This window comes from Diadema antillarum, unplaced genomic scaffold, assembly GCF_040938485.1.
Source record: "Diadema antillarum isolate AM-2024a unplaced genomic scaffold, OU_Dant_1.0 scf00000028, whole genome shotgun sequence".
Taxonomy (NCBI): domain Eukaryota; kingdom Metazoa; phylum Echinodermata; class Echinoidea; order Diadematoida; family Diadematidae; genus Diadema; species Diadema antillarum.
Window position 1 is genome coordinate 5,387,125 of NW_027270917.1, and position 26,511 is coordinate 5,413,635.

The 26,511-nt window shown below is 40.6% G+C and overlaps 1 protein-coding gene across 1 annotated transcript; it reads left to right on the forward strand.

The window, feature by feature from the left end:
• The first annotated feature begins 933 nt into the window (after positions 1-933).
• LOC139736966 (cystine/glutamate transporter-like) lies at positions 934-24,714 on the forward strand. Its single transcript, XM_071647644.1, has 10 exons — positions 934-1,305; positions 11,715-12,039; positions 13,338-13,463; positions 18,040-18,136; positions 19,653-19,697; positions 20,437-20,560; positions 21,078-21,181; positions 22,229-22,325; positions 22,804-22,953; positions 23,844-24,714. The coding sequence occupies exons 1-10, from the start codon at positions 1,096-1,098 to the stop codon at positions 24,084-24,086; spliced, it is 1,521 nt and encodes a 506-aa protein (XP_071503745.1). The 5' UTR covers positions 934-1,095; the 3' UTR covers positions 24,087-24,714.
• Positions 24,715-26,511: the final 1,797 nt, after the last annotated feature.

Genomic DNA, 26,511 nt, shown 5'->3' on the forward strand with positions numbered 1-26,511 from the left:
TATTGATCGTTTGAATTAGAGGGAAAAAGAAAATATCAGATTGAGATATTTAGGATTTAATGTCATTGTCATTCTGAATTGTCAACAATCAAGTTAACTTCCGCTTAAGATAATTTAGACCGACTCATACTGAAGCGAAATGTCTTGATAGGGGACGAGCGATTATGTATTCCTCGACATGCTGTAATAATAAGTTTTTTTCTTCACCGTCTCTGCAGAATCCCCCGCGGGACGTCAATTTTCTTTCCTACTTTCAAATCCAACAAGAATCGTCAGTAAGAATCCGCAAATATTATGCCTAATCATACTAATCTGATTGAAAGTGGTTTTGTCAGAATTCACCAGCCATAAGTATTTAGGTACGGCAGCCAGTCGAGTATAATAGTTGCGACTGAAATCCGAGCTAAGTGCTCGCAGCGGTAGGATGCTACAGCGCCCCCATGGAGCTCTTGGTGGTGGTGGTGGTGGTGGTGGTGTTGCAGAAGGTGCGCTGATGTAAACTTGTGCGCCCGACAGTCTATGCTCTGGCAGTGATTCGTATCTGTCATTCCTTCGTCAGCTACAGAATCATGCAGGTGCATATGGCAGATCTATCAAACTTTGACTCGGGTGACCACTTTACCTTACTGCTACAGGAAAGATGTATTTTTTTTTTCAGTCGTTGTCAAAGCATGATATGCAGACGCATGTATTTTTTCATCGGATTTTCGAATTCCATTTTCGATGATTACTCTGTGGTTGAGTGGGCACGGGGACAAGTGATTCAACAACCATAAAAGTTTTCAGCAGACAACCACCCCCTTTCTTCTGATGTTATAAAGCAGCAATCTCTTTTCATTTTCTTTCAGGTAAAGGCTGAATGTAGTGCTCAAGGATACGTTCCGGCTGGAAACCTCAATTTAACGACGGGTCTATTCAGAACGACTAGTGACGAAACGCAACTGCTGGCCATCATTGTGAGGTATTATAAAGTACTTAGTAATATCGACAGTTCCAGTGCGGAAAAAAATATCAAGAACTCCTGAAAAAGGGGAAAAAAGGAGAAGGAAGGAAGAAAATACTTGATAGAAACTACAATACTCCAAATTCTTTAAAATGGCGCCAGACGGCACTACTGCGGAACAGCCCGATGGGACTCCAGTCCAGAGTCCCCGCGGCCCGGATCCCGACGAGACCATGAACGACCTGCGACCGCAAGGCGGGCATGACAACAAGGTGGTCCTCAAGAGGAAAGTGGGCATCTTTGGGTGTATCGGGATGGTGATGGGCATCATCATCGGTTCCGGTATCTTCGTGTCACCACAGGTACGCCATCCATCTTCCCTTTGTACCATTGATAGTTAGATAAGATGATGGATGTGAATGAGGAAATGGTCGTAATGGACAAGAAGGGAAATACATAGTATTACCAAATTCCTATCTCATCCAATTAAGTAAACTGCCCTCATATTCGTACTGTTCTTTGGATTGCGTTGCGCCAAATTTACACCAAAGCAATGTGTGATAATCATGCTAAGTGTTGTCCTTGACCAAAAGACGCCGCTTAAAAAAACTGTCGTAGGTAGGACCTACTATTCAGTTGATGTGAAATCGACAGATACAAACGTATTGACAGTTCAATTTGATTTCCAACTTGTTTTTTCCCAAATGTGATCTGATATGAGTATAGTAAGACGGCTATTGTCTCATACCAGCATTTGGTGATGATGATCAGGAGATTGAGATTTGACCATTATCCGATCGGGACACCGCTACCATAATATTGAAAGCAAGCAGACTGTAATAATAACAAGATGTCCCGACGATTTAACAAATTATTGTGCAACGTGCATGCTTGTCTAAGAATCAACTACTTATGGGGAACGGGTCAAGGTAGAATCTCCAAAGGTGGCTATAGCCTAGACCAGTGATCTCATGGGTCGTTTCCGTCTTCAGTCAGGCGTATATCGCCGTCGTGTAATGAGTCAAAACATAACCAAAGACATTTCATCGGGATGTTGAACAGAGATAAGACTTGTCGGGGACCAGTTCAAACTGCGCGACTTTTCCGTGATTTTGAAATTCCCTGGTTTGGAATTTGTTACACCACAAAGGCAAGCCAGGACTTTAGCTCGCGCTCTCTCGTATCCATAGCAACTGTCTACTTTGTACCTTGTTAGGAAATCAAATCATTACATGAGCAGACTACATTGTATCTATACACAATGTACATAGGCACTTTGCGCCAGGGAATGAGGCCTCGGCTGCTACAAGTATACAAGAGTGGGGTCCCATTTGGGTCCGATCTACGTATTGCTATGGACCGACATCGAAACGTTGTAGGTCCATGATATTGTGCAAATGCCCCGCGAAGAGTATTATGATACATTATACTCGTTTCCAATTCATGTTATGACTAAAATGTAGTAGTACTGTAAGTGACAAGTCCCAGGGTCAGGATCGTATAATGTGTCAAAATATTATCATTTCAATGATGGCTTCCATTTCCACTTAGTGATTATCTGCTGTATGATAAGCGTATGGAGTTTAAATCCCAAATTTGTTTTTGATAACATGTTTTTAACTCTGACATCACAACTTTGAGGTCTGCGTTGAAAATGTTCTGGTGCTCGGGAATGTCTTGGCGCTCACCAAACTTTCAGGCCCGTCGTTATTTTCTTTTTCTTTCATACTTGCTTTCGCTCCATTCAGCACCACTGCCTGTACGACTGTACCCTCCCCTATAAGATTGATGGAAACTCGGTCAATAGACGTAATGTGAATCGACAATGAAAAATCAGCCTGAACACCGATATTCTTCCGTATCCCTTTTGAAGCATGAAAGTATACGTCTTTCCAAACCTTTGTATTTAACGTAAAAAAAGAAGCAACTGAAACTCCACATATTATGTTGATAGACATCTTTTAATGAAATGGAGAAAGGATAAGAGGTATTTAAATCAACACCACTGACATCTTTTATTTGCTCGAAAAAGCATTTTCATGAAATCCGCGCACTGATCCATTTCATTTGATTTGTTAGAACGTAAAAGCCGTTGTTGCAAAGTGCGATTGCTATATCGTGTCACAATCGATGAGAAAATGTTAGCGGTAATGTAGTCGACATTATGTGGCTCATGAGCGATTGTTTACCTCTCAAAATTTGACTCCCGACCTAACCCCTAGACATGAAGCATACCGCTTTTGACAGTGCTTGTCGTCCGACTCTCATCTTGCGTCTTTTAAGCCATTTATTTTGTGACTCAGCGTGAGAGATATGCGGATTGATTTCTCCCAAACTACGTAGGGGCGGATATGTATGTCGAAAGTAAGCGCGTCACCTGTTTCACGACCTCCACTGTTTACACACACACGCACGCACACACACACACACACACACACACATACGCAAAACACTTCGCTACTCGAGCAAGAACAAGATTTGAACTAGAGATTGTAATTTGTCATTACTGACAAATTAAGGTGATCCGATTTTTTTTTTTTTAATCAATGATTCGAATCCTGATGACCATACAGGTTTCATCTGTGTTTAGAGACATTGGCCGTGTGATGTTTGGATTCTCATTTAGAAAAGGAAGTCATATCTGCCATCTTTGGTACCAAATTCTGTATACACTAGATAACGAAGATACAGCAACAAATACACATGACCTTCGACCCACCTTTACACTCCCAAGATGGCATCTGAGGAAAACGTGGTTATTTTGTGAAATGATTCTTGCGACATCGTCTATACGTGTGCAAAATATGGGAAAGATAGGACAGGTATTCACCAAGATACTAGATAAAAAATGTATGACCTTTGACCCTAATTTGCATACCCAAGATGTTGTCAGATCAAATAGTTATTTTATGAAATTATGTATGTGACATGAACTAAACATGTGCCAAAGATGGGGGTGATAGGGCCTGTTTTTTCTTGAGTTATTGCAAAGAAAGTTGCAGAAAGAAAGAAATATGAAAATACATCGAAGATAAGCTTTCATTTCCACCAAGTTTTTTGACGTGATGCCGACGTCATATGAAAAAGTGGAGGGCACATGACGATACCCCAAAGTCTCAGCTACAACATATCAAAATCTGGGAGAAATTCACCGAAGGTTAAGTGAGCTAGGGCTCGATAAAGACAATCACGTCAATTTTCACATCTAGAAAAATTCTCTCCCATAGAGATAACACGTCATAGCGAAGATACAGAAAGATGTACATATGACCTTTGCCCCCACTTTGCACAGACAAGATGGCATCTGAGCAAAAAGTGGTTATTTTGTGAAATGATCCTTGTAATATGGTCTTTGCGTGTGCAAAATATGGGAAAGATAGGACAGGTATTCACCAAGATACAGGATGAAATAATTATGACCCTTGACCCTAATTTACATACCCAAGATGTTGTCAGATCAAATAGTTATTTTATGAAATAATGTGCGTGACATGAACTAAACATGTGCCAAAGATGGGGGTGATAGGGCCTGTTTTTCTTGAGTTATTGCAAAGAAAGTTGCAGAAAGAAAGAAATATGAAAATACATCGAAGATAAGCTTTCATTTCCACCAAGTTTTTTGACGTGATGCCGACGTCATATGAAAAAGTGGAGGGCACATGACGATACCCCAAAGTCTCAGCTACAACATATCAAAATCTGGGAGAAATTTACCGAAGGTTAAGTGAGCTAGGGCTCGATAAAGACAATCACGTCAATTTTCACATCTAGAAAAATTCTCTCCCATAGAGATAACACGTCATAGCGAAGATACAGAAAGATGTACATATGACCTTTGCCCCCACTTTGCACAGACAAGATGGCATCTGAGCAAAAAGTGGTTATTTTGTGAAATGATCCTTGTAATATGGTCTTTGCGTGTGCAAAATATGGGAAAGATAGGACAGGTATTCACCAAGATACAGGATGAAACATTTATGACCCTTGACCCTAATTTACATACCCAAGATGGTGTCCGATCAAGTAGTTGTTATTTTATGAAATAATGTACGTGACATGAATTAAACGTGTGCCAAAGATGGGGGTGATAGAGCCTGTTTTTCTTGAGTTATTGCAAAGAAAGTTGCATAAAGAAAGAAATATGAAAATACATCGAAGATAAGCTTTCATTTCCACCAAGTTTTTTACATGATGCCGACATTGTATGAAAAACTGGAGGGCACATGACGATAACCTAAAGTCTCAGCTACAACATATTAAAATCTGGGAGAAATTCACCGAAGGTTAAGTGAGCTAGGGCTCGATAAAGACAATCACGTCAATTTTCACATCTAGAAAAATTCTCTCCCATAGAGATAACACGTCATAGCGAAGATACAGAAAGATGTACATATGACCTTTGCCCCCACTTTGCACAGACAAGATGGCATCTGAGCAAAAAGTGGTTATTTTGTGAAATGATCCTTGTAACATGGTTTTTGCGTGTGCAAAATATGGGAAAGATAGGACATGTATTCACCAAGATACAGGATGAAACATTTATGACCTTTGACCCTAATTTACATACCGAAGATGGTGTCTGCTCAAGTAGTTGTTATTTTATGAAATAATTAACGTGACATGAACTAAACGTGTGCCAAAGATGGGGGTGATAGGGCCTGTTTTTCTTGAGTTATTGCAAAGAAAGTTGCAGAAAGAAAGAAATATCTCAATACATCGAAAATAAGCTTGAATTTCAACCAAACGTTTTGACGTGATCCCGACATCGTATGAAGAAATGAAGGGCACACTTACGATAGCGTAAAGTCTCAGCTACAACATATTAAAATCTGGGAGAAATTCACCGAAGGGTAAGTGAGGTAGTGCTCGAGAAAGATAGTCGTGTCAAATTTCATTTCCAGAAAAACTGCACTCCCATAGAGATAACACGTAAACTGGTTAAATTTGACAAGATTACATTCAATCCATTTTTACGAGGTGATGCTGTCATCCAATTAAATTTTTGTGAATTTATGTTTGAAAGAACATTAAATAAGCTACAACATACTGAAATTTGGGTGAAAATTGACAAAGTATTAATGAGATACGCTTGAATAAACTTGAAATCTGATGACGTCATTTTGAAAATTTACTTTTTTTACTTTATTAAGAAATTTGATATCTTTTAATCATTTTGCCAGCATTGCCACCCCATGAAATGACATGTAAAACTCATCAGCTTTCAAAATATGTAAAGAAAATGGGGGGTCACCGTCCATCCTGACGAGTAAAATCGGATTTGAAATTAGCGTTTTTTTGGTATAGTTGCACTGTATATCGCCATTGACGCGCGCGCGGAATTTCAACTTTGACGGGCCCGTATGACGTCATATTGAGTCGGATTGACTTGAAACTTGGTAGAAATATTCCTTGACATTTTAGACATCCGATCCGTGTAAAAAAACGGGATATTTTCATCGCATATGAGCTTTGCGTGCGTATATGCGCGCGCACGTACGCGTCCGTCGATTTTTTCTGAAATACTCCAAATGACCTGAAACGTGTGCAAAACAATTTTGAGCTCGATTGGAGCATATTAAAATTTCAACGCGCGCGTACGCGCTCGTTTACCAGGGTCGCGATGAAATTTTATTAAATATATCGATAGAACTTGACTTGAACTATATAATATGTAAATTTCATTGAGAAATTCCATTTCATTAATGAGATACGAATGTGAACGTGATTTCAGATAATGACGTCATAGTGACGTCATGGTTGACTGATCACAATGATACATTAGATCTGTCGTTCTTATGACGTGATACATATATGGTATAAGTTTAAAAGTCATAGGTGAATGACTTTTTGAGTTAATCGCTGCACAACATTTGAGGAGAAAGAAATAAAGAAGAAAGATTCAGTACAGATACAATAGGTGATCCGAGAGGATACTCGGATCACCTAACTAGCAAATCGATCGTTCGATCTCTTCATCCGTGCTGAAATCCCGACAGAACGGCTGACACTGGTTAGCCATGAACTTGAATCGCATGTTGTACGGGAAAGTACACAACTTCGGTAGATTCAACTTTGCACCTTTACCAGTGTCACAACACTGGGAGCACTTTTAAGGGTGCAACTTTGCACCGTCCTGGTGTCAAAGGGGCAAAGTTTAACATATTTTTCTTACAGAGTGTTTGTAGCTTGAGTTTGACGCTCTACAAGTCTTTGACACAGAACATGATGCTGAGTAATGAATTATCAAAATTGTAGTATACAGTAATGTTTTCCTCTCACATTTTTAGTTTGAAGATTGTTTTATGATGTTTATATGTTTTATTTATTTATTTATTCAAGATTTCATGCGTGTTCACAAAATAGGAATGCATACAAATGTATGCAAGTACATCTCATATAGCCAAGACAGAATATATACAATAACTATACATTGATAAGAAGCAGTTACAGAATAGTATACAATTCCACTAAGAGAGCTACATTATTCAAGGTAACGAACACGCAAAGGAATTGCAACATAAGCTTATAGCTTGAAAATCGTTGCAACCCCCGTGCACACAATCTATATGCTTGATAGGAGTTGGGGGGGGGGGGAGGGTATTTACAAAGAGAGCATGGGAACATGAGGGGGAAAGAAGAAATGCATGTGTGGTGCCTATTTGTCCTGTCGGACTTTGACAAGAGAGAGCAAGAAAAAGTTTAAAGTGTCAAGTCATTATAAGCAAATTATACTGATTAAATTGATTAAATTTCTCATGAATCCCAATCAAGTGTCGATTTCAGGGGAAATATATGATTACAGCAAGTTTAATACAATGTAGTTGATAGTATCCAGGAGTTCAGCGTGAAGCTGATAATACTATTTTTTTGTAAATTACGAACATGCTGAGGTAGCGCATTCCAGACATCAGGACCGCTATGTCTGACTGATTTATAGGCTAGTGCAGTACCAGGGTTCACTAAATGTATATCTGATGCTTGTCTCGTGGGATACGAGTGAACTGCACTGTTAAGTTGAAACATTGTCGAAAAAGAGACAGGTAATAGGTCTTGCTTAGAACGAAACATGAAGAGGGCAGTCTGTAGGAAATGTATATCATCTACTTTTAAACATTTTAATTTCAAGAACAATGGGTCTGCATGTTCTAGGAAACCAGACCCTGTACATACGATGCGAACAGCTTTCTTTTGCAACAAAAGGATATTATCTGTCAAACTCTTTGACGTTGCCCACAGAATATTACAATACGAAATATAAGGTAAGATAAGAGTGTTATATAACATCAAAAGCACTTTGTCAGAAACAAAACTTTTTACTTTATATAATATACCAATAATTATATGATATTGGATGGCCTTGAGATTAATACAAGGAAATATTGGACGAGCTATGCACAAATATTGGACGAGTCGAAGACGAGTCCAATATTTTGCTTAGCGAGTCCAATATTTCCTTGTATTAATCGAAAATAGGACATTCAATATCATCATTATTATCCTACAGAGGATTTTAGCAAAGAATGTTTTCACTTAGGCCTACCCTTTCTGTCTCCGACTCCGAGTGCTGTTCCTACTGTGTAGTGATCCTGACATGGGGTATGGTACATGTACCGGTACACTCTTCAGTGCAAGTTAATCCACTTCAGTCTCTGATAAAACAGTGATCTATTATCCAAGGTAGCCGTCATGTTACTGTTAGACCGATATCTAGCTAATTTAGACCAGAATTAGATGTATTTGTATCCGAGATCTGAGAAACAATTCACGTCACATCTACCGCAGATCGTGAAAGATCGAATTACTACTACCACAACTAGTCCTACTGTGCTGTATATAACGTACTTGTACACACGTACACGTACGTAAATGTACAGTAACTGTAATATGCATATCGCGCATGCTATGCAAGCGCAGCGGCGGCGGCCGGCCGGCTACATTATATCGCGCGCGGGCTATCTAGCAGTGCAGTAACGCTGAGCATGCAGAGCTGCAGATCAATCGTCGCCTTGCGCCTGCATGCACAAAAAAAAAAATGCAACTTGTTTTCATCAAACCTAAATTTAACTTCCTGTTATGAAAATGATATTTTGAAAAATTGTGTAAAAAACAATTTCAATTAATTGATATATGAAATTTGTTTGTATAAACACAGAATTTTAGAAGAAACGATATTCTAGTTAATTCATGATTGACCAATCACAGACGTTTTTACTTCATATTTCAGGTCATCTCGTATATATCTCAACCAATCACGGTGCAGTTTATAAAAAACTTTGGGGAATCCCCTCTTGCCCTCCAATATTTTAAATATTGGTCGCCTCGGCCAAAATTATTGGTCGAGTACAACAAACCTTCTATGTGGGTCGGAGGTTATGAGGTGCGTCAACAAAATAACACTTGTATTTGGGCTCTAAAAATCCTCTGTATGGATAATAATGCGGGATATCGGTGTAGCGATATGATTCACATGGTCACTGCAATTAAGTTTATCATTAATAATACGCCAAGGAACTTTGTATATGTTTTCCTTTCAATGCGGGTACCATCTAGATTGACATTAATTTGTTGAGCACCTGAGCATTTCCTCCCTTTAAAGTGAATGAAATTAGTCTTCTGCACATTCAATGATAGTATGTTACTTCTGAACCATGATGTTAGCTTTGGTAATTCTGAATTAATAGTGAGTTCAAGGGTTCGAATATCACGATGAGATAAGAAAACACTGGTATCATCAGCAAATAAGGTGTAGGTCAAGATTGTTGAAACATCACAAATGTCATTTATGTAGATGAGAAATAAAAGTGGGCCTAGAATGGATCCCTGTGGAACACCACATTTCAGATACAGAATGTCAAAATTAACAGAGTTGCAGTGAGTAAACTGCCTTCTCATTGACAAGTAGCTAGAAAACCACTGATAAGCCACACCCCTTACACCATAGTGACAGAGCTTAGACAGGAGGATCGAATGGTCAAGTGTGTCAAATGCCTTACTAAGATCCATAAACACACCAATAACATGCTCACGTGCAGCTAGAGCACTAGAGACACAATCATAAAATTTCAAAAGGGCATGGTCAGTTGAATGAGACCTCCGAAATCCATACTGTTCAGGATTTAGAGAGTTATGTTTCTCCAAGAAATCATAGAGCCTGTTATATACAATTCTCTCTAAGATTTTAGAAAAGGCAGGTAGGCGTATATACAAGTATATGAACTGTTATAAATACGTATAGGCCTTTATACACCACCTATTGTTACCTAATGTCTAATCGATGTACACACGACAAATCAAAGCAAAATGTAAGTGTTGTATCAAATTGAGAAAGGTCATGTAGGTCATTTCAACATCAGAATTGTGTCTGGCAGAATGGAAGAAAAAGGTAGGACCGAAATGGATGAAAATGAGGAATGTTCATGCTGCACTGACGAAACCGATTACTCGATATATTGAGAATATTGAGAGAAAATGAGTTCGGTGTGTAGACGGCTCCGCGAGTCGAGGTTGTCACCCCTGTGGTCATCGCGCCTTGTCATCCATGGAGCTACATGTTGTGTATCTATAGCTCCATGCGGAGAGTACGAGTACATGTACAAGCGTAATACTAGTATCCAGTCCAGACCAGTTAGGTCATTGATTGTTTCCACAGCTGTTCAGTGAGTGGAAGCTCGTAGGACACCGTGTGTAGGTAGGCTACATGAGAACAGACGGGGAGGTATGGGGAGAATTCCACTGTCTGCCACTTACGTCTGGTAGCATTAAAAGTTTAAGGACGAATGCGGTAGACTTTACTTGACCTCGGATGACCGCTGGTTTTCTCCCGATCTCCTTAGATTTTCTGCTTCAGGAAATCATCATATTATATATCGATAATTTTGCAATGATTTCAGCATGACCATTGGCGTAAATGCACAAGGCAAGCAGTCTTTTAACTCTTCATCAAAAGCGTTGGAAACATGATGTTCGTGTTCTCCCGTGCTAAAGACTCGTTCAGAGAAAGATGTGTAATACAAGAAGTAATTATGTCTTTCGTGTACTCTTGATTGGTGTCAGTCTTGTGAGGTTTTTGAACATTTAACGGACCTTAAAACAATAAACCCTCGAAAACCCATGGCGCTATAATATCTTCATTTCTTTTAAAGCATATGGGTAATTTTAGAAGTTCAGTCAAGACGTGAATAATCATTTAAAGTTCTGACTCGTACCACATGTTTATCTCTGTTAACCGACGGGAAGAGTCTTCACTGAAAGAAATCCAGATTTTTCTCCAGATTGCAACTTTTATTGGTGTCAGTTTTTAGTATTCCGAGATCAGGCTAACTTAAATGAACCCATTTTGCCGACAAAGCGTTATCTTGACAAAAATTCATGTACAGATAAGACTGAGAAGTGGGGTACTCTCGCAAGCAGAAGTAATCGAACAAACTAAAAGCTTCCGCCAAGACAGGTGTACGCGTTACCCACATCCGATCTTTCATGAATGATATTCCTTTGGGAAGAACCAAGACGTGTTAAGTTATCATTCCCGCGCGCTCCGGGAAGGTATGAGAACTTGAATCTAAATTGCAACCATGTAAACTATATTGAATTGTACTCTTTATGAAAATGTATCTGTCCATCTCATATCTGTGTATTTCTTACAATTATGTTCGCGGTTTATTTGATACAAATAATTTAACTTATAATTGCTACAAATAAAAGCTTTGAAATACCAGCTTGTTCACGCGCCAGAATTGCATTTCGTTTTGCCATGCTCTCTGTTTGACCACAGGTTATCCTGGTGTACACAGACGGTGTCATCGGTTACTCATTCCTTGCGTGGATCGTCTGCGGTGTTTTCTCATCGCTTGGCGCGCTCTGCTTCGTCGAGCTCAGCACGACCATCCCGCTGTCCGGCGGCGACTTCGCGTACATTCTCGAGGCGTGGGGACCCTTCGTCGCCTTCATCCGCATGTGGATGAGCTTCTTCATCAGCTACCCGGGCGAGTACGCCCTCATCATCCTGATCGGCACGCAGTACCTCATCAGCCCGTTTCTCGCCAACTGCGACAGCCTGCCGCAGGGCGCGATTCAGCTCCTCACCATCGTAACGCTGTGTACGCCTAGCATAATATATACCCCCCCCCCCCTCCCCACCATAGCTTATGTCACGTTGAAGGAATATGTTGTTTGTTTGTTTGTTTGTTTTCATCAGTTTCATAAGTTTTCATAAAGGCATGACAATATTTATTTAAAAGTCTTAGAGGGGGATGATGATTTGTATTTTTATTGTGTACTATATTTATGAATGAGACGGTGCCGAGCAGACGTTGGTGCCCTGATGCACCAACGACGCTATCAATCGCACATTGCACCATATAAATCCGAACTTTACATTCAGCTGTAATTATAATGCTGAGGGCCTAAAGGTCGTATATTCGTAAACGTCAGGAAATTTTGCATGGTTGAAGAATAATGTCTCTCAACATCATGCATGGAATCTTACGGTATTATACTTCAGAGTTTTCACAAAAGAAATGAAAAAGTAACCCCATGTCGATTATTTTTTGTCATAAATTTTGTGCCATAGCCTTATGGGACAGTGTCATACTTCATCAAAGATCAGGATATGAACACTTTGGGAGAATTGTGTACTGTGACAGACAGTGCCCTTATATTCCCAACGCTGTTCGTGGAGTTCTATTATTTCAATCAAGGCTAAATCAATACGTGCGTCACGTGTCCTAAAACAAATTGTTGTACACTTTCGTAGATTATGGTCAGTGGTTCTCAAATATACAACGCATAATGATGTTCCTTGCGTACTGTATGACCTCCATAAAAGTGGATAGAATGGCGTGCTCACGGTCTCACAATGAATACCACGTTGATCTAGAGTTCTTCTTTTCCCAGCTGTGCTATTTAAGGTAAACTTATTGAGCCTAAAACGCAGGTTTGAAAATTTGGTGCTTAGGCCAGCCAGTATTCTGGGACCATTATTTGGAAGACTGTTGCAGGCAACATACTATTCTTGCCGGTTGTGGTTGTGTGTAATCTTGAAATGTGTTGCACATTTGATCCATTTATTGAAATGTTTTTGCTTTATTAACAAAAAGAAAGAAGGAAACAAACAAACGAAACACCAGCAAGTACATGTACAACCAAAATGTTCATGAAACAACAGTAGAATGCTTTCCTCGATTGAAACATTGATGCTGTCGCCTTCGTATGAATTATAGTTATCTTAACATTTTGTTTTACCCCATGGTATAGTGTGATCATTTGCCTGTTGCTCGGTTCGGTGCCGGTAACATGATACATAACATGGTCGGTACAATGATTATCACATGTGGAATGTCAAATGTCAAAGTCAGAATAAAGTATGTGTGTGTTCACGACTTTTTAATGTGGGCAGGTGCGATCTACTACCTGAACTGCACCAGCGTTCGGTGGACGACTCGGGTCCAGGTCTTCTTCACGGCGGCCAAGATCTCGGGACTGGTCATCATCATTCTCGGCGGCGTTGTCCAGCTCTGCAGAGGTGGGTGGACAGGACATCGTATACGCGCGGTCTCAAATTTTGGACCTTTGCGCGACCATCGTATCGGAATGAAAAGATGCTGCAAAAAAAAATCAAATCAGATGATTACGATAATAAAATAGATTAAAAGAATGCAGCATTTGAGATAGATAGATAGATAGATAGATTGATTGATTGATTGATTGATTGATTGATTGATTGATTGATTGATTGATTGAGTAATTGATAGAGATTGGTGTAAAGACCAGGGTCTACCATTTACGTATAAACTTGCTCTTTTAATTACGTACATGCTTTTTTTTTCTTTAATATTACTATTAAAAAAAAAAAAACTGATCACTGAGGGGTATGTAGCATTACCATCCCCTCAAAAGAAAGGAATAAAAAGATGAAGGGAAAACAGAAAAACAGGAAAAAAAAACAAGAGTGAACCATTCCTTTAAGTTCATATCGCCATACAGACGTTCATACGTTCGTTTGAAACTTTAAGGGACAAACGTTTGAGCTGATAACAATGGAACACAGGGAGTGGGTTTATCAATAATATGTTTTTTGGTAGCATGCCAAGGATGTTGTAGGTGGTATTGGAGGGTGAGGCGATCGTTCGATGAGGTTCATGTGAAGGTCGGAAGTCTTTAGGTCAGACCAGAACAGAGACTGAAAAACCGTGGCACGCGTTCGGCGATGCGGTATCACCCGTCGACCTGACACAATCCTAGTGGAAACCTAGGGGTAACCTCTACAAATCGAAAAGTACGAAGATGATGTTAATATGGGGTTATTTTTATAGCACACAATGATTGCATTACCATATTGCTTTGGACGTGATAAGTAGGATAAATTGGCACTGTGAATTCTCTTCATGACCTCATTGTCAATATGTGGATGATTATGATGTTATTTGTATAAAGCCGTAATCAGAGCATTACAGTCATATCATTCTCAGTTCCCAAATGTTAATTTTGGCAAGTCCTAGTACTGTTCACATGAACGTACTGTCTACTGAGCCATTTATTTTCCAACAGTAAGTTTGATTTGGACAAGCCAATGGGTGCTGTAGCCCATATCACCCTTCGATTAAAAAGAAAAGAGTGATACAAGAAAGGCATTTTCAACCGCATCTGCTAAGGATACTATCTCCGCAGGGGGGCTACCGGTACAGTATTAATATTACTGACCTACAAAACTCGTGCAGAATCAAATTTGTCAGATAATGCCTATGGTCCTGCAGTCTTCTCTTTATCTTCTCAGACATCTTTAGCTTGCCTTATAGCCACTGTAATGGGAAGGATATTGCGCACCAATTGCCGTTCATGCATGCCCTAATACCGAGTACTTACATAGAATGGCTTGAGAGAAATAGAAACCAATGAGAATTTCCTTTCATTCTCCCTTCGTGATTCATTATATCAGTGTTCCTATCGGTACCCGTGGTGCAATGTCTTTTCCTCCTCAGCCACACACTCGTTTCCTCTGCGCGTCCTTTATCGTGTAAAATACCGTTGGCTGTTTGAACAGCTTCCAGGCTTTCCTCGCAATATTTGTGAGGGAAAAATAAGAAAGAAGAAAAAGCAGAAGTGTAAATTCTGACAAACCAGGTTTTCCACTGAAGTTCACCATATCCTGTGTTCCTTCAACTAGAAAATCTACTCCGTACTTTGCGTTGATTTTTGGTTTTAGTGCTGTTACTTTTTTTAAAGCGTTCTGCAGTATATTGAATTTACCTTGATCTTTATTGTGCTTATGTCATTTTCTCTTATGTCTTCACTTCGCTTTTTAGCTCACCTGAGCCAAAGGCTCAAGTGAGCTATTGCGATCGCTCTTCGTCCGGCGTCCGTCGTGCGTCGTCCGTCGTGCGTCGTGCGTAAACTTTTTACATTTTCATCTTCTTCTTGAGAACCCCATGACCGATTTACACCAAACTTGGCAGGTAGCATCCCTAGGGGAATAGGATTTCAATTTGTTCAAATGGGCACCATGGCCCACCTGGGGGGCCCCAGGGGGGCCCAAACACCCTAAAATTAAGGAATCTTTAAAAATCTTCTTCTCTAGAACCAGAAGTGATAGGGCCTAGTTGATACTATGAGTAAGTACATTGATGACTAGTTTCAAGTTTGTTCAGGGGGGAATCAGGGGTGCCCCCCTTGGGACCCAGGGGAGGGGGTGGGGAAGGGTCCTAATGGGGCCTAGATTGTACATTTTCATCTTCACTTTGAGATCGCCATGTCTGATTTTCACCAAACTTGGTGGGTAGCATCCCTAGGGGGATAGGATCTCAATTTGTTCAAATGGGCACCATGGCCCACCCGGGGGGTCCCCAGGGGGCCCAAACCCCCTAAAATTAAGGAACCTTTAAAAATCTTCTCTAGAACCAGAAGTGATAGGGCTTAGATGATATTATGAATTAGTACATTGATTACTGTAGTTTCAAGTTTGTTCATGGGGTTGGCGGAATCAGGGGTGCCCCCCCCCCCCCCCTTGGGACCCAGGAGATGGGATGGGGAGAAGTGCTACAGTTGTAATGGAGCCTGAATTGTGCATGTTCATTTTCGTCTTGAAAACCTCATGATGAATTTTGACCAAACTTAGCAGGTAGCACCCCTAGGGGAATAGAATCTCAATTCCTTCAAATGAGCACCATGTCCCTCTTGGGGCCCCCTAAGGCCCCCCCCCCCCCCCCCCCCCCCCCCCAACTTAAGGAATATTTAAAATCTTCTGCTCTAGAACCAGAAATGATAAAGCAAAGTTAATACCATGAGTTCGTACATTGATGACTTCAGTTCGAAGTTTGCTCATTGCAGATCCAGGGCTGCCTGCCCCCCCCCCCCCCCCCGGAGTTGAGGGGGGGGGGGGGGGATCCATATGCAGACCTAAGTTTCCAATGTTCTCAGGTAAGAGTGTGCAAGAATGCATGGAAGGTGAAATTGCGATACTCAGGTGAGCGCGTGACCCCCGGGTCTCTTGTTCATAAAGAGTATTTGAAGTGAAATCCACCATGACAAGAAATGCATCAAGATTTGTTTGAGCATTGGACTATGGCACACTTTTTTTTTCGTCTTGTTAAAGTATCAACCGAAATAAGAATGAGGGGGTTATAGAGCTCTTTTTTGGTAGAGTCCTTCAAGTACAATGTGCAGTTTGGACGATTCGTTGCAGTAAACACTACCTTTAGGAGTGGGCTTTCGCGTAAACCCAACCTTTGTATCTATCGCTAATATCTTCCATTGTAGATATCAAAGACAGAATCCCAGATCACTGTAGCATTACATTGAAAGGTCTCAACTTCCCACGAAAGGCGATGGCGGAGAAGAAAAGAAAAAGTGAACTGTTTTCCAAAGTAATAAAACTTCAAATGTTACAATGTGTTTGTGTGTGTGTGTGTGTGTGTGTGTGTTTTGTGTGTGTGTGCAAAATATTTTATATTTTCTGCCAGAAACAAAAGAAATCATTACAGTTTGGCCAAATTTATAATTTTTTTTTAAAGCAAGCGCAGAAGTTAGATGAACATAATACTTCAGAAAATAATGAGGGTTTTGTATTCAATATCAACCGGAATCGTATTCATGTATTTAGACTGTTGATAGCTTCCTGTAAAATCGCATTATTTATGCCATATAAAAATCATGTAGCGTGATATTTATTTGTACATGAATGTTGATATGTGAATAAAATTTCTTTGTGAAAAAAAAAAACCCAACTTCGAGAATTAAAGAAACGGTGAGAGAGGAGAGAACAATATGAACAATATGGGAAGAAGGAGGAGGACGAGGGGAAGGGAATCGAGAAGAACAAGATGATCCCCAACCAGACACTGCTGGTTTGAGTAAAAGTGCACTTTTACCCCTGTACATGTGCTGCTTTAAACAAAAGATATGTGAGAGCACCCGGGCAATTATGTTGATTCTGACGGTCGGAACAACATTGATAACAGTCGGAAGGGAAACCATTGTTCCATGGTTTTTGTGTGAAGGTCGAAAGGGTTGTTCAGTCTGACCCTACGGATCGATTTGCCCTGAACTCGAACTGGGAGCAGAGCGGTAGTCCACCCACCGTACCCTTGACCTCTGATTGTTTCGAGAGGGTTCACATTTTGTTGAAGAAGAAAATGACTGTGGCAGCAATTCATCGGAAGCCTATGGATTCATTATTCTTTTAATTATGTTAGCCGGATCGTATGAAGCGGAGATGTCACTCCTAATTTGTGTGTGCGTGTGATTAAATAGAATGAAGATTAATGCTTGTGGCAGAACGAGAAATGTGATCCTTGATTATGTTGTTATGTCATTTCATTTTGGTTTTTGTCCCTTACGTTTTGTCCGTTTTTGTACTACAGATATCTGAAACAACCCGCTGAGAAATAGTTTCAGTAAATCATCAGAAAGTCCCTTTTTCTTCTTCTTTTTCTTCTTCTTCTTCTTCCTCTTGTCACCAGTTGTTACTGTGAACTTTTGGATAATCTTTCATGATTTTTAGGCACTGGCTGCTAAGACGTTCGTGTTGCTGAACTTAATGCATGTTGACAACTGAGTATATTCCACTGTTCTAGCATCATTTTCATTTCCTTCGATGTCCTCAGGAAAAACGGAACATTTTGCCGACGCATTCGAGGGATATTCCAACCCGAAGAATTTCCCCCTCGCTCTCAACGCCGGAATTTTTGCCTTCTCTGGCTGGTAGGTTACCGTGAAACCCGCATGTAGGCGGGCCAATGGAGTTAAAAATCATTTAAAGAAGTTGGGGATCGTAAATATGTAGGTAGATTAAATAGGAACACACGCAAGCATTCATAATTACCGGTAGATATAAGACACACTTTCAGCTAATTTGGTTATTGAACTAGAGCAAGCGGAAGTGTGGTATTTCCATACATTGTACCATTCCCCACATACTGACACGCACTGTAGCTATTTGTAACAACTCATTTTACCTTCCGCAGCAAATGTGCTTGTTTTACTCGATAGTATATGAAATATATAGGAGAGGCATTGTTGAAGTTAACTTTTCAACACTTGCTTTGCTTTTCTTTGCTTTGCTGTGCTTTAATGACCCCTTGCTCTATGAAGTAGAAAGTATAAACCATAGTAGTCCATGCGTTACGTGTCATCACGTCGCAATGAATGATGGGATTTATTTTTCTTTCCGTGATGAGGTCAAATGTGCTTCCTATTATGGTAGCGCAGTGACGTTTAAACTCGTAAACCTTTCACTATTCAACACATCTTTGCAAAAAGACAAGACTAGAAAAAAAAAAAACCAACAACAACAAAAACAATAGACAACAAGCACTTCAACCCAGCTGGTCAGGAAACGCTTGTGTAAACATGTCTTTAGCAACCATGCTAGGTTGAGCAGTAAGCTTTGTAGGGTATTGATTGAAATTGTTTTCATTTTTACTCTTTACACACAGCGAGATAAACTAAAAGGGAGCGTTAAAGTAAAAGGACGCTTCTAACAAGTTAACTTAAATAATGTAAATTAAGTATGTGTAAATAAAATCAAATAATAAGTTAAAGTGAAGTGTGTGTGGCCCGGAGCCACCAAAAATTGACATCGGGACACCAATCTCCCCCAAACGCTATCTTTTGGTGGCCCCATCGGGCAGCTAATAGGCCTGTTTGAAATTAATGTTTATATTTCCTTTCATTTCGGGCCACCACATTTCATTTTCATGTCATTTGGGCTACCCAAATTTAAGATAAAAAGATTTTAGTGGCCCGAACAGGTCACCAAAGGAAATAAAAGTGAGTGTCGAGCCCTGATATCCTAATCGTGATTTTAATGGCAAGAGAGGTGGTAGTTACAGCGACATTATCGACAGTATACGGAATTTAGTTCATCCTCTCTGAATAATCAATAGAAAAGAGTCATGAGGCGATGGCGTCATTATCTCGTCTAATTTGCATATTGCGACCGACTTTACTTTTCTGTGAAAACGTGAACGTTTCGATTCCATAACTTTCTTATTTTATGTCCGATTTCCCGATTTAAAAACAGACTTCTATTCTTCTGCTTGATTTTATGTACTTACGTATCAATTAAACGATGAGGTCATGTACAAAAATAGAGAAGAAGAAGAAGAAGAGATTAGTGCAGAGGTTCTGTGCGACCCTGAAAGGCACAGACGTGAAGGTTAAGTGCTTGTTTGTTTGATTAAAGAAGGTTTGTTTTCCTCAAACTGTTTGTTTTCAGGCAATATCTGATGTTCATCACGGAAGAAGTCAAGAACCCCGCAAGGTGAGTATAATGTGCGTTGCATGTCGCGATAATTGGCACTACAACCCATATTAATCATCGAAAGTAGAGCAAGGATATTAACAAGCATAGTTTTGCCACCGACTAATGAGGCGCACGGAAGGAAATTCACCACTGCGGCCGGGTCGCGTTTGTTTTGGGTTGTTTTCGTGTTGTCGTCTGTTTCTTGCAAAGTCTTGTTTTTGCTCAAGTCAGTTATGCACAATTATCCGTAAAGTCGATGTTTTGTGCAGGCTGTGTACAAACCCAGCGAGAAGTATAGTAGCTCGCTTTCGGTCGTTGTTATTTGCATATTTCTGCATCAATGCCATCAACTAAATGATATGCGCGAATGTGAAAACAAAAATGAGGAAACTTATCTTGAAAACTGCCAGTCTCATGCGTATGATGAAATATCGAAGAGTTTTTATGTTGAATGTGTGTGTGTTCATTGTACCTATAATACCAGCTTTACCTGTATCATAGCTGGTAGCTGCTATTCGTAACTTCTCAGTATCTGATGTTTTTAAAATCTATGAGATGTGTGAATTTCTTTGGGCCACCATGATAGCCCCCCCCCCCCCTCCCCCTGCTATTTTTTTCCTTCCCCCGATGTATTGCTCGTGAATTTAGTGCATTGTTATAATTCGCTTTAAATGTCCTCCATGTCAGTAATATGACCAGCCGCTTCCGTTCATGACTCGTAGCTGACACTCGTATCAATATTTCTCTCGACCTCTAGAAATATTCCGCTGGCCGTCATCATCTCGATGATTGCCGTCACGTCCATCTATCTCCTCACCAACGTCAGCTATCTGACCGTCCTCTCGCCCGTCGAGATCATCCATTCCAACGCCGTCGCTGTCGTGAGTTTTTAAAGTTTGCCTATCTTTGATAAAAAGGAGACATTATCTAATGAGCTCTTTCTCTGTTCCTTTTGACTGCTAATAATTAAAGTAGTGTCTGAACCAAGGTTCTTGATGTCGACAGTTCTACTGTCCTGAAATTACACCTTATGCTGTAAATGCGTCAGGAAAGATTTAAGAATTGATCGTTCGATATGATTTTATACAACTGTACCATAAATTTAATGACGGTCGATAAAATTATTGTCTCCCTAAATCATGTCCCGAAATATTAATGAGAGTAATGTCCATGCATGCATGATCATGTGGCTTGAAGAGACTATAAGCATTAGAATAATGATGGTAAAGACTGATTTTGAGGTCAAAGCAAAACAAAAGTACATGTAGATATGTTGAGAAACTCTGGCATGGTTAATTTTTCAAAGATGAGGAGCTGTTGCAGTGGATTGAGTGGATTTAAACGGAAATGTACCGTATGTTAAATATTTTTCATTCCGCTTGCCCCGTTTTCGTGAAGGACTTTGCCGAGCAGCTTTTCCCGGTATTCGCCTGGATCATTTCTATCTTCGTGGCTCTGTCATGTGTTGGCACCGTCAATGGAAGCTTGTTCGGGAGCTCTAGGTAGGAGATATTAAGCAAACAATCATCGACTGCGAGGGCGATGGTACAATCTAACATCGAGGTGTCTGTCAGGCCGAGCCGAAGGCAAGGGCTGATAGACACCTCAAGGATTACTGCGGGGATGTTAGATTGTATCCTTTGCCCGAGAAGTAGATGATTATTTGCTTTATATCCAACATCAATTTACAAACTTTAGATTCGATAAAAGTGTATTACGTCAACCACGCAGATATAATCGTGCTGAACGTTTACAACACAGGTGGTTGTACCGTAAAACCACGGTCCGCGGCACGGCGGCAGTCGAATGAAGGAGAGTACTGTAACGTTAGATCTAAGACGATAATACGCGATACTGATGTATCAATAATTGTGCTTTCTAGCTATCCGCGTGGCCAATAGATGCGAGCGATACCTTTATCGATTCCACTCGCGGGTATGTAAAAATGCTAACGAAAAAGGCTATCACATATGTGACACTCCCGCGGCATGGATGTTGGGAGGAAAACATCTCTCGGTCACGTGTTCCAAGTTAAGCAATCCCATTGGTCAAACATACTCATGTGGGATATAACATGAGATACAGTTTTCCTCTTGTCACTGTGTGGCGTTTTGACCGCATCTTTTGACCCCCAATTTTCATGTTCTTCCTTTCCCCCCATCATTCTTCCGCTGCACACTTCACTCTTGATATGTTTTCTTATGTTCCCTTGGTTATCAGAGAGGACACCATGAAGATGAGATGGAGTGAGATAAAAGATGGACAATCACTCGAAAAAAAAAAAAAAGAGAACAACGAAAGTACAATAACGTATTAAAAGAAAATGGACAAGAAATCAAATTTTGGCTAGTACTACGATTCTGGGCCTAAAATATCAGCCGCTGTAATGAGCACTTCGCCTTTCCTGTCCGACTGCATGCACGTTGGAACGTAAAGGGCCTTCGTTTTTCATTTCTGATCCTGCTGGTTTTGTTTTACTTCCAAATGTTGTCGGAAGTTCATGCGAGTCGTGTTAGTGGCTATCATCCAATTCCTTGCTTCCTTTGCAGAGTTCTGTACGTAGCGGGCCGCGAAGGTCTGATGCCAAAGGTTATGTCAATGATCCACGTACGCAAGAAGACCCCCATCCCTGCCGCCATCTTTACGGTAAGGATAGAATTATCGTGTTCGTTTACCCTTTCTCCTCTCGCCGACTCGCCGGTTGCATTCAACCATAGTATGTCCTTGTGATAGAGCACTTGCACTCTACTCCAACGTTACCCTCAAAATCATAGTAGAAAACGTGGTGAAATATTAAATTTAGACTGAAATTCAATTTGCTAAACTCTGTTTCGTCTTGGATTCTCACAGAGACAATCTGTAGCCGTTGTCGGCAACGAACACTTTTCTTCAGCGTGTGTATTACCGCAAGAGGTCTTTTGAAATGTAGGGAAAAGTCGCCGGGTGCGATAAATGTAAGGTGCGATGTAGACGGAATGAAATAGATCTCACAGAAAGAAATAATGTATGTTTACGATATGTGGACATGAGCGACATTTCTAATCTCTGTTGGGACATTTCATCTTTCATCACCAAAATGATTAATTTATGTCTGGAATGCCCTCCCTTCTGTCCATTAATGTAGCTCCCGATTGCCATCGTCATGGTTCTCAACAACGACATCTTTCTCCTGCTGAACTTCGTGGCCTTCATCGAGTGGATCATGAACTTTCTGGCTGTGGCCATCATTCCCTACTACCGCTGGAAACACCCAGACCTGCCCCGACCGTTCAAGGTATAACACCTAGAGTCTGATTTTCCCGTTTCTCCTCCTCTTCATCATCATTACCATCATCATCATCATCATCATCGTCATCATCACTTTCGTCACCATTATCAACATCAACATCATCATCATCATCGTCATCATCATCATAATTACCATCCTCATCATCACCGTCAACGTCATCCTCATCCTCATCATCATCATTACCATCAACATCATCATAATTGCCATCATCATCATCACAGTCAACATCATCCTCATCCTCGTCATCATTACCATCCACATGATCATAGTCCTCATCACTATCAACATCATTGTCATCTTTATTATCATTGTCATCGTCCATCAACATCGTCCTCATCATCGTTTGCCTTTTCCTCAACATCTTCCTCTTCTCCTTTCCTTTACCCCTCGTCATCCCGTCTTCTCTTCCTTCCTTCCTTCCTTCCTCCCTTCCTAATCCCCCCTCCATCCTTCTCCCAAATGACTTACGAGAATGGCTACATCTTGTGACAAACGAGCACATAACGAACATACTGAATCTAATTTTTCAGAATCTATCTTCTCGCAAAGAAGTACATCTCCAATGGCTAGAAATTTCAACATTTAAGTCACTGTTATAAAATCTCATTTGTCCACAAATAAGTTTCAGTGTTGTGTACACATTATCCTATTCGCTAGTACTTTGAAATTAAATGTCAAATAACTAAAGTCTAAACTGTCTAAACTAAAGTTTGTGGAGTTAGGAAGGCATGCAAAAAGAACTGCTATATATGATGTGTCGGTCTGGATATGCTCTGTCTGAATGCTGGTGATATCTGGTAGAAGCTTCGAACGTATTCCACCACATTTTCTCGCAAATCTCGAAGAATTTCTCCCCCTCCGTGCTTGGCCCTTAGGTACCGTTGTTCATCCCAGTCATCTACATGTTGGGCGTGCTCTTCGTGCTGGGGATGGCTCTCTACGCGTCTCCCAGGGACTGCGGACTCGGGCTGGTGGCCGCAGCGTCCGGCGTCCCCGTCTACCTCGTGGGCGTTTACTGGAAGAACAAACCACCTGCCGTCCAGAACGCCATCGATCAGACCTCTTTGTTCCTCCAGAAGCTCCTTCTCATTGTAGAACCGGAAGCCAAGGTTGAATGACACTCTGGTTCTTGTTCTGAGCTTCGATATCATCATTCTCTCACACCCAAAAAAGAGGGTGTGGCAGAAGATGATAGCATCTGAACTCTTTATCCCTGTACATGGTAACGCCATGGCAATAAGACCCATGAATCACCGAGGTGAATAGTGATTATGGAAAACGAGAAACTCTTGATGCTGTGGCGTATAGATATGTTTCGAAGTGAGGAAGATAGAGATCTCTTTTGTTTATCAATACGCACTCGCTGGTTATTGTCACTGTCCTGACAGCCATCGTCACTGCAATCAGTATCATATTTTGTTCCCTCGTGATTTGGTCCGTAATCCTGTTAAAAGTAGGCCTGCCACTTCCACTAGACGTCATTATCCCTGGCATCAATATGATTGATGTGTCTTTAAGCACTTAATTGGGCGATGTTTTATTGTTGTGTATTTCTGAATGTATAAAGCGTAAACTTGCACCGTCTGTCATAACTTTGATGTAGAAGTATGTAGATACACATGCTGAGCAAGTTTGTCAGTTTAAGCGACGGTCGCTTGTTTTGTGTGCGCTTGTGTGTGCGCATGTGTGTGCATGTGTGTTTCTAGGTATTAGTTAATATAGTGTCTTTATAATGTGTGTGTGTGTGTGTGTGTGTGTGTGTGTGTGTGTGTGTTTGTGTTCGATGTGAGGCTTCCACGTAGGAACACCTTGATTTAAAACAACAACAAGCGAAATAGTGACAGTTAGAGGTAGTTATCCATGTGCTGCATCAATACGCTCGAAATCTTTCTGCCGGTAACGATTTGTACCGGACTGAAATGTACGATTACCGGACAATACTGGTACAGTACTTGCCAACCGAGAGGTGTCCCCCTTCCCAGCCAGGATGTCGTCGCATCGCATTCGGATCGCACAATTTGTTTGCGCCCTATACCGTTTGTCCTCCGCCTCGTCCTGAGAACTCTCCGATTGTGTAGTTGCAAGGTACTGTAACTGGCAATAAGAGATGATTGTCCCAAGAGGGCCTAAATCCCGAAGACTCTGAGAGGTGTCTCATTGTGTAGATGTCTTACACAGTGACAAGCACTTCGGGAAATCCGACATGTGCGCATGCGCGATTGCACTATGCAATATTGTCAAGAGGCTTAGTGTTTTCATCATTATTTTTTACGTAGTAAAAGATGCCAGATCGACCGAGAATTTTGCTATGAGGTAGGACGTACACTTCTCAAATGGAGTTCATAATTTTTGTTCCAATTGCATGCACTTTGTAGTGAAGTCGATATTTGTTTTGTGGTTTTTCTTTTTTTTGTTAAAGAAGAAAGTATAAAGTCAAGAGACAGGTAGAAGGCAAGGTTAAGAAGACAGGTTCGGTAGGACTTACGTGTTTGACACACACAAAATAGGTAACTCCTTTCACGCTTTCTTTAACTGGTAAATATATTGAAAGCAATTTTCGTATGCATGCGTCTTTTGCCATACATGTACTTCTTATTTGAGTACAGAAGTTCTTTTGCTATTTCTGTTTTGTTCTGCCTTGTGCCTTGTTGTGCTGCTCTAGTTAAACATACCCTGGAATCGTGTCGAGTCCATCAATGAACCCCAAGTGAACCCCAAGAAGTGAAGTGCTCGTTCTTTTGTGTGATTGGTCAGGACTACATCACATGACGAATTACAGTGATGGACTTTCACGTGTTTCATATTTATCTCTGACATCTGACTTCATTTTTTTTTTCGTCATCTTCTGTAAGAACTACCACTACCTGTACTGTTTAATACCTCTTGTCATTTCGAGACGTAACTTGGGGAGCAGGGTAAAACTGGCCGTCCATGGACAGGAAAGCTGACGTTCCTAAGAACATGATTTTGGAGCTGATAAACGGCGCGCATCAAGTCGACTGCAGTCTGATAAATACAGTGTATAGGCTTAGGTTTATCAGATATGTAAGGCGTGTACATAATTTGTGTGTGTGTGTTGATCATAATCTTTATGTATATGCATATGTGTGTGCGCGCGTGTATGTTTGCATATAGAAAAGAGAGAGAGATAGAGTGTAACTGATGAAGGTGTTCATTATAGTATATTCGAGCGTTATGCTCTAGTATCCATCCAAATTATTAACTTTCCAGCACCGCAGACGTATAAAGTTATTTATAGAAGCTGAGATAAACAACGAAACTGTCAGATTCGATGGACTCCATGTTTTAAGTGAATGATTTAGGAATCTTGTTCTGTGATTAATACGCCGTGTGTGTCTTGTTCTGTTTAGTCTGAAATCGTTTCGTTTTACTGTCATGTGCTTTGTAGGTGTCCTTTACTATCATGATGATGATGGTGGTGGTGGTGATGATTATGATGATGAAGATGAGTATCATTAATGAAAGCAAGATATCATCGCCCAGTGTTTTTCAGCCGCAGAAGGGATAACACTGCATTCTCTG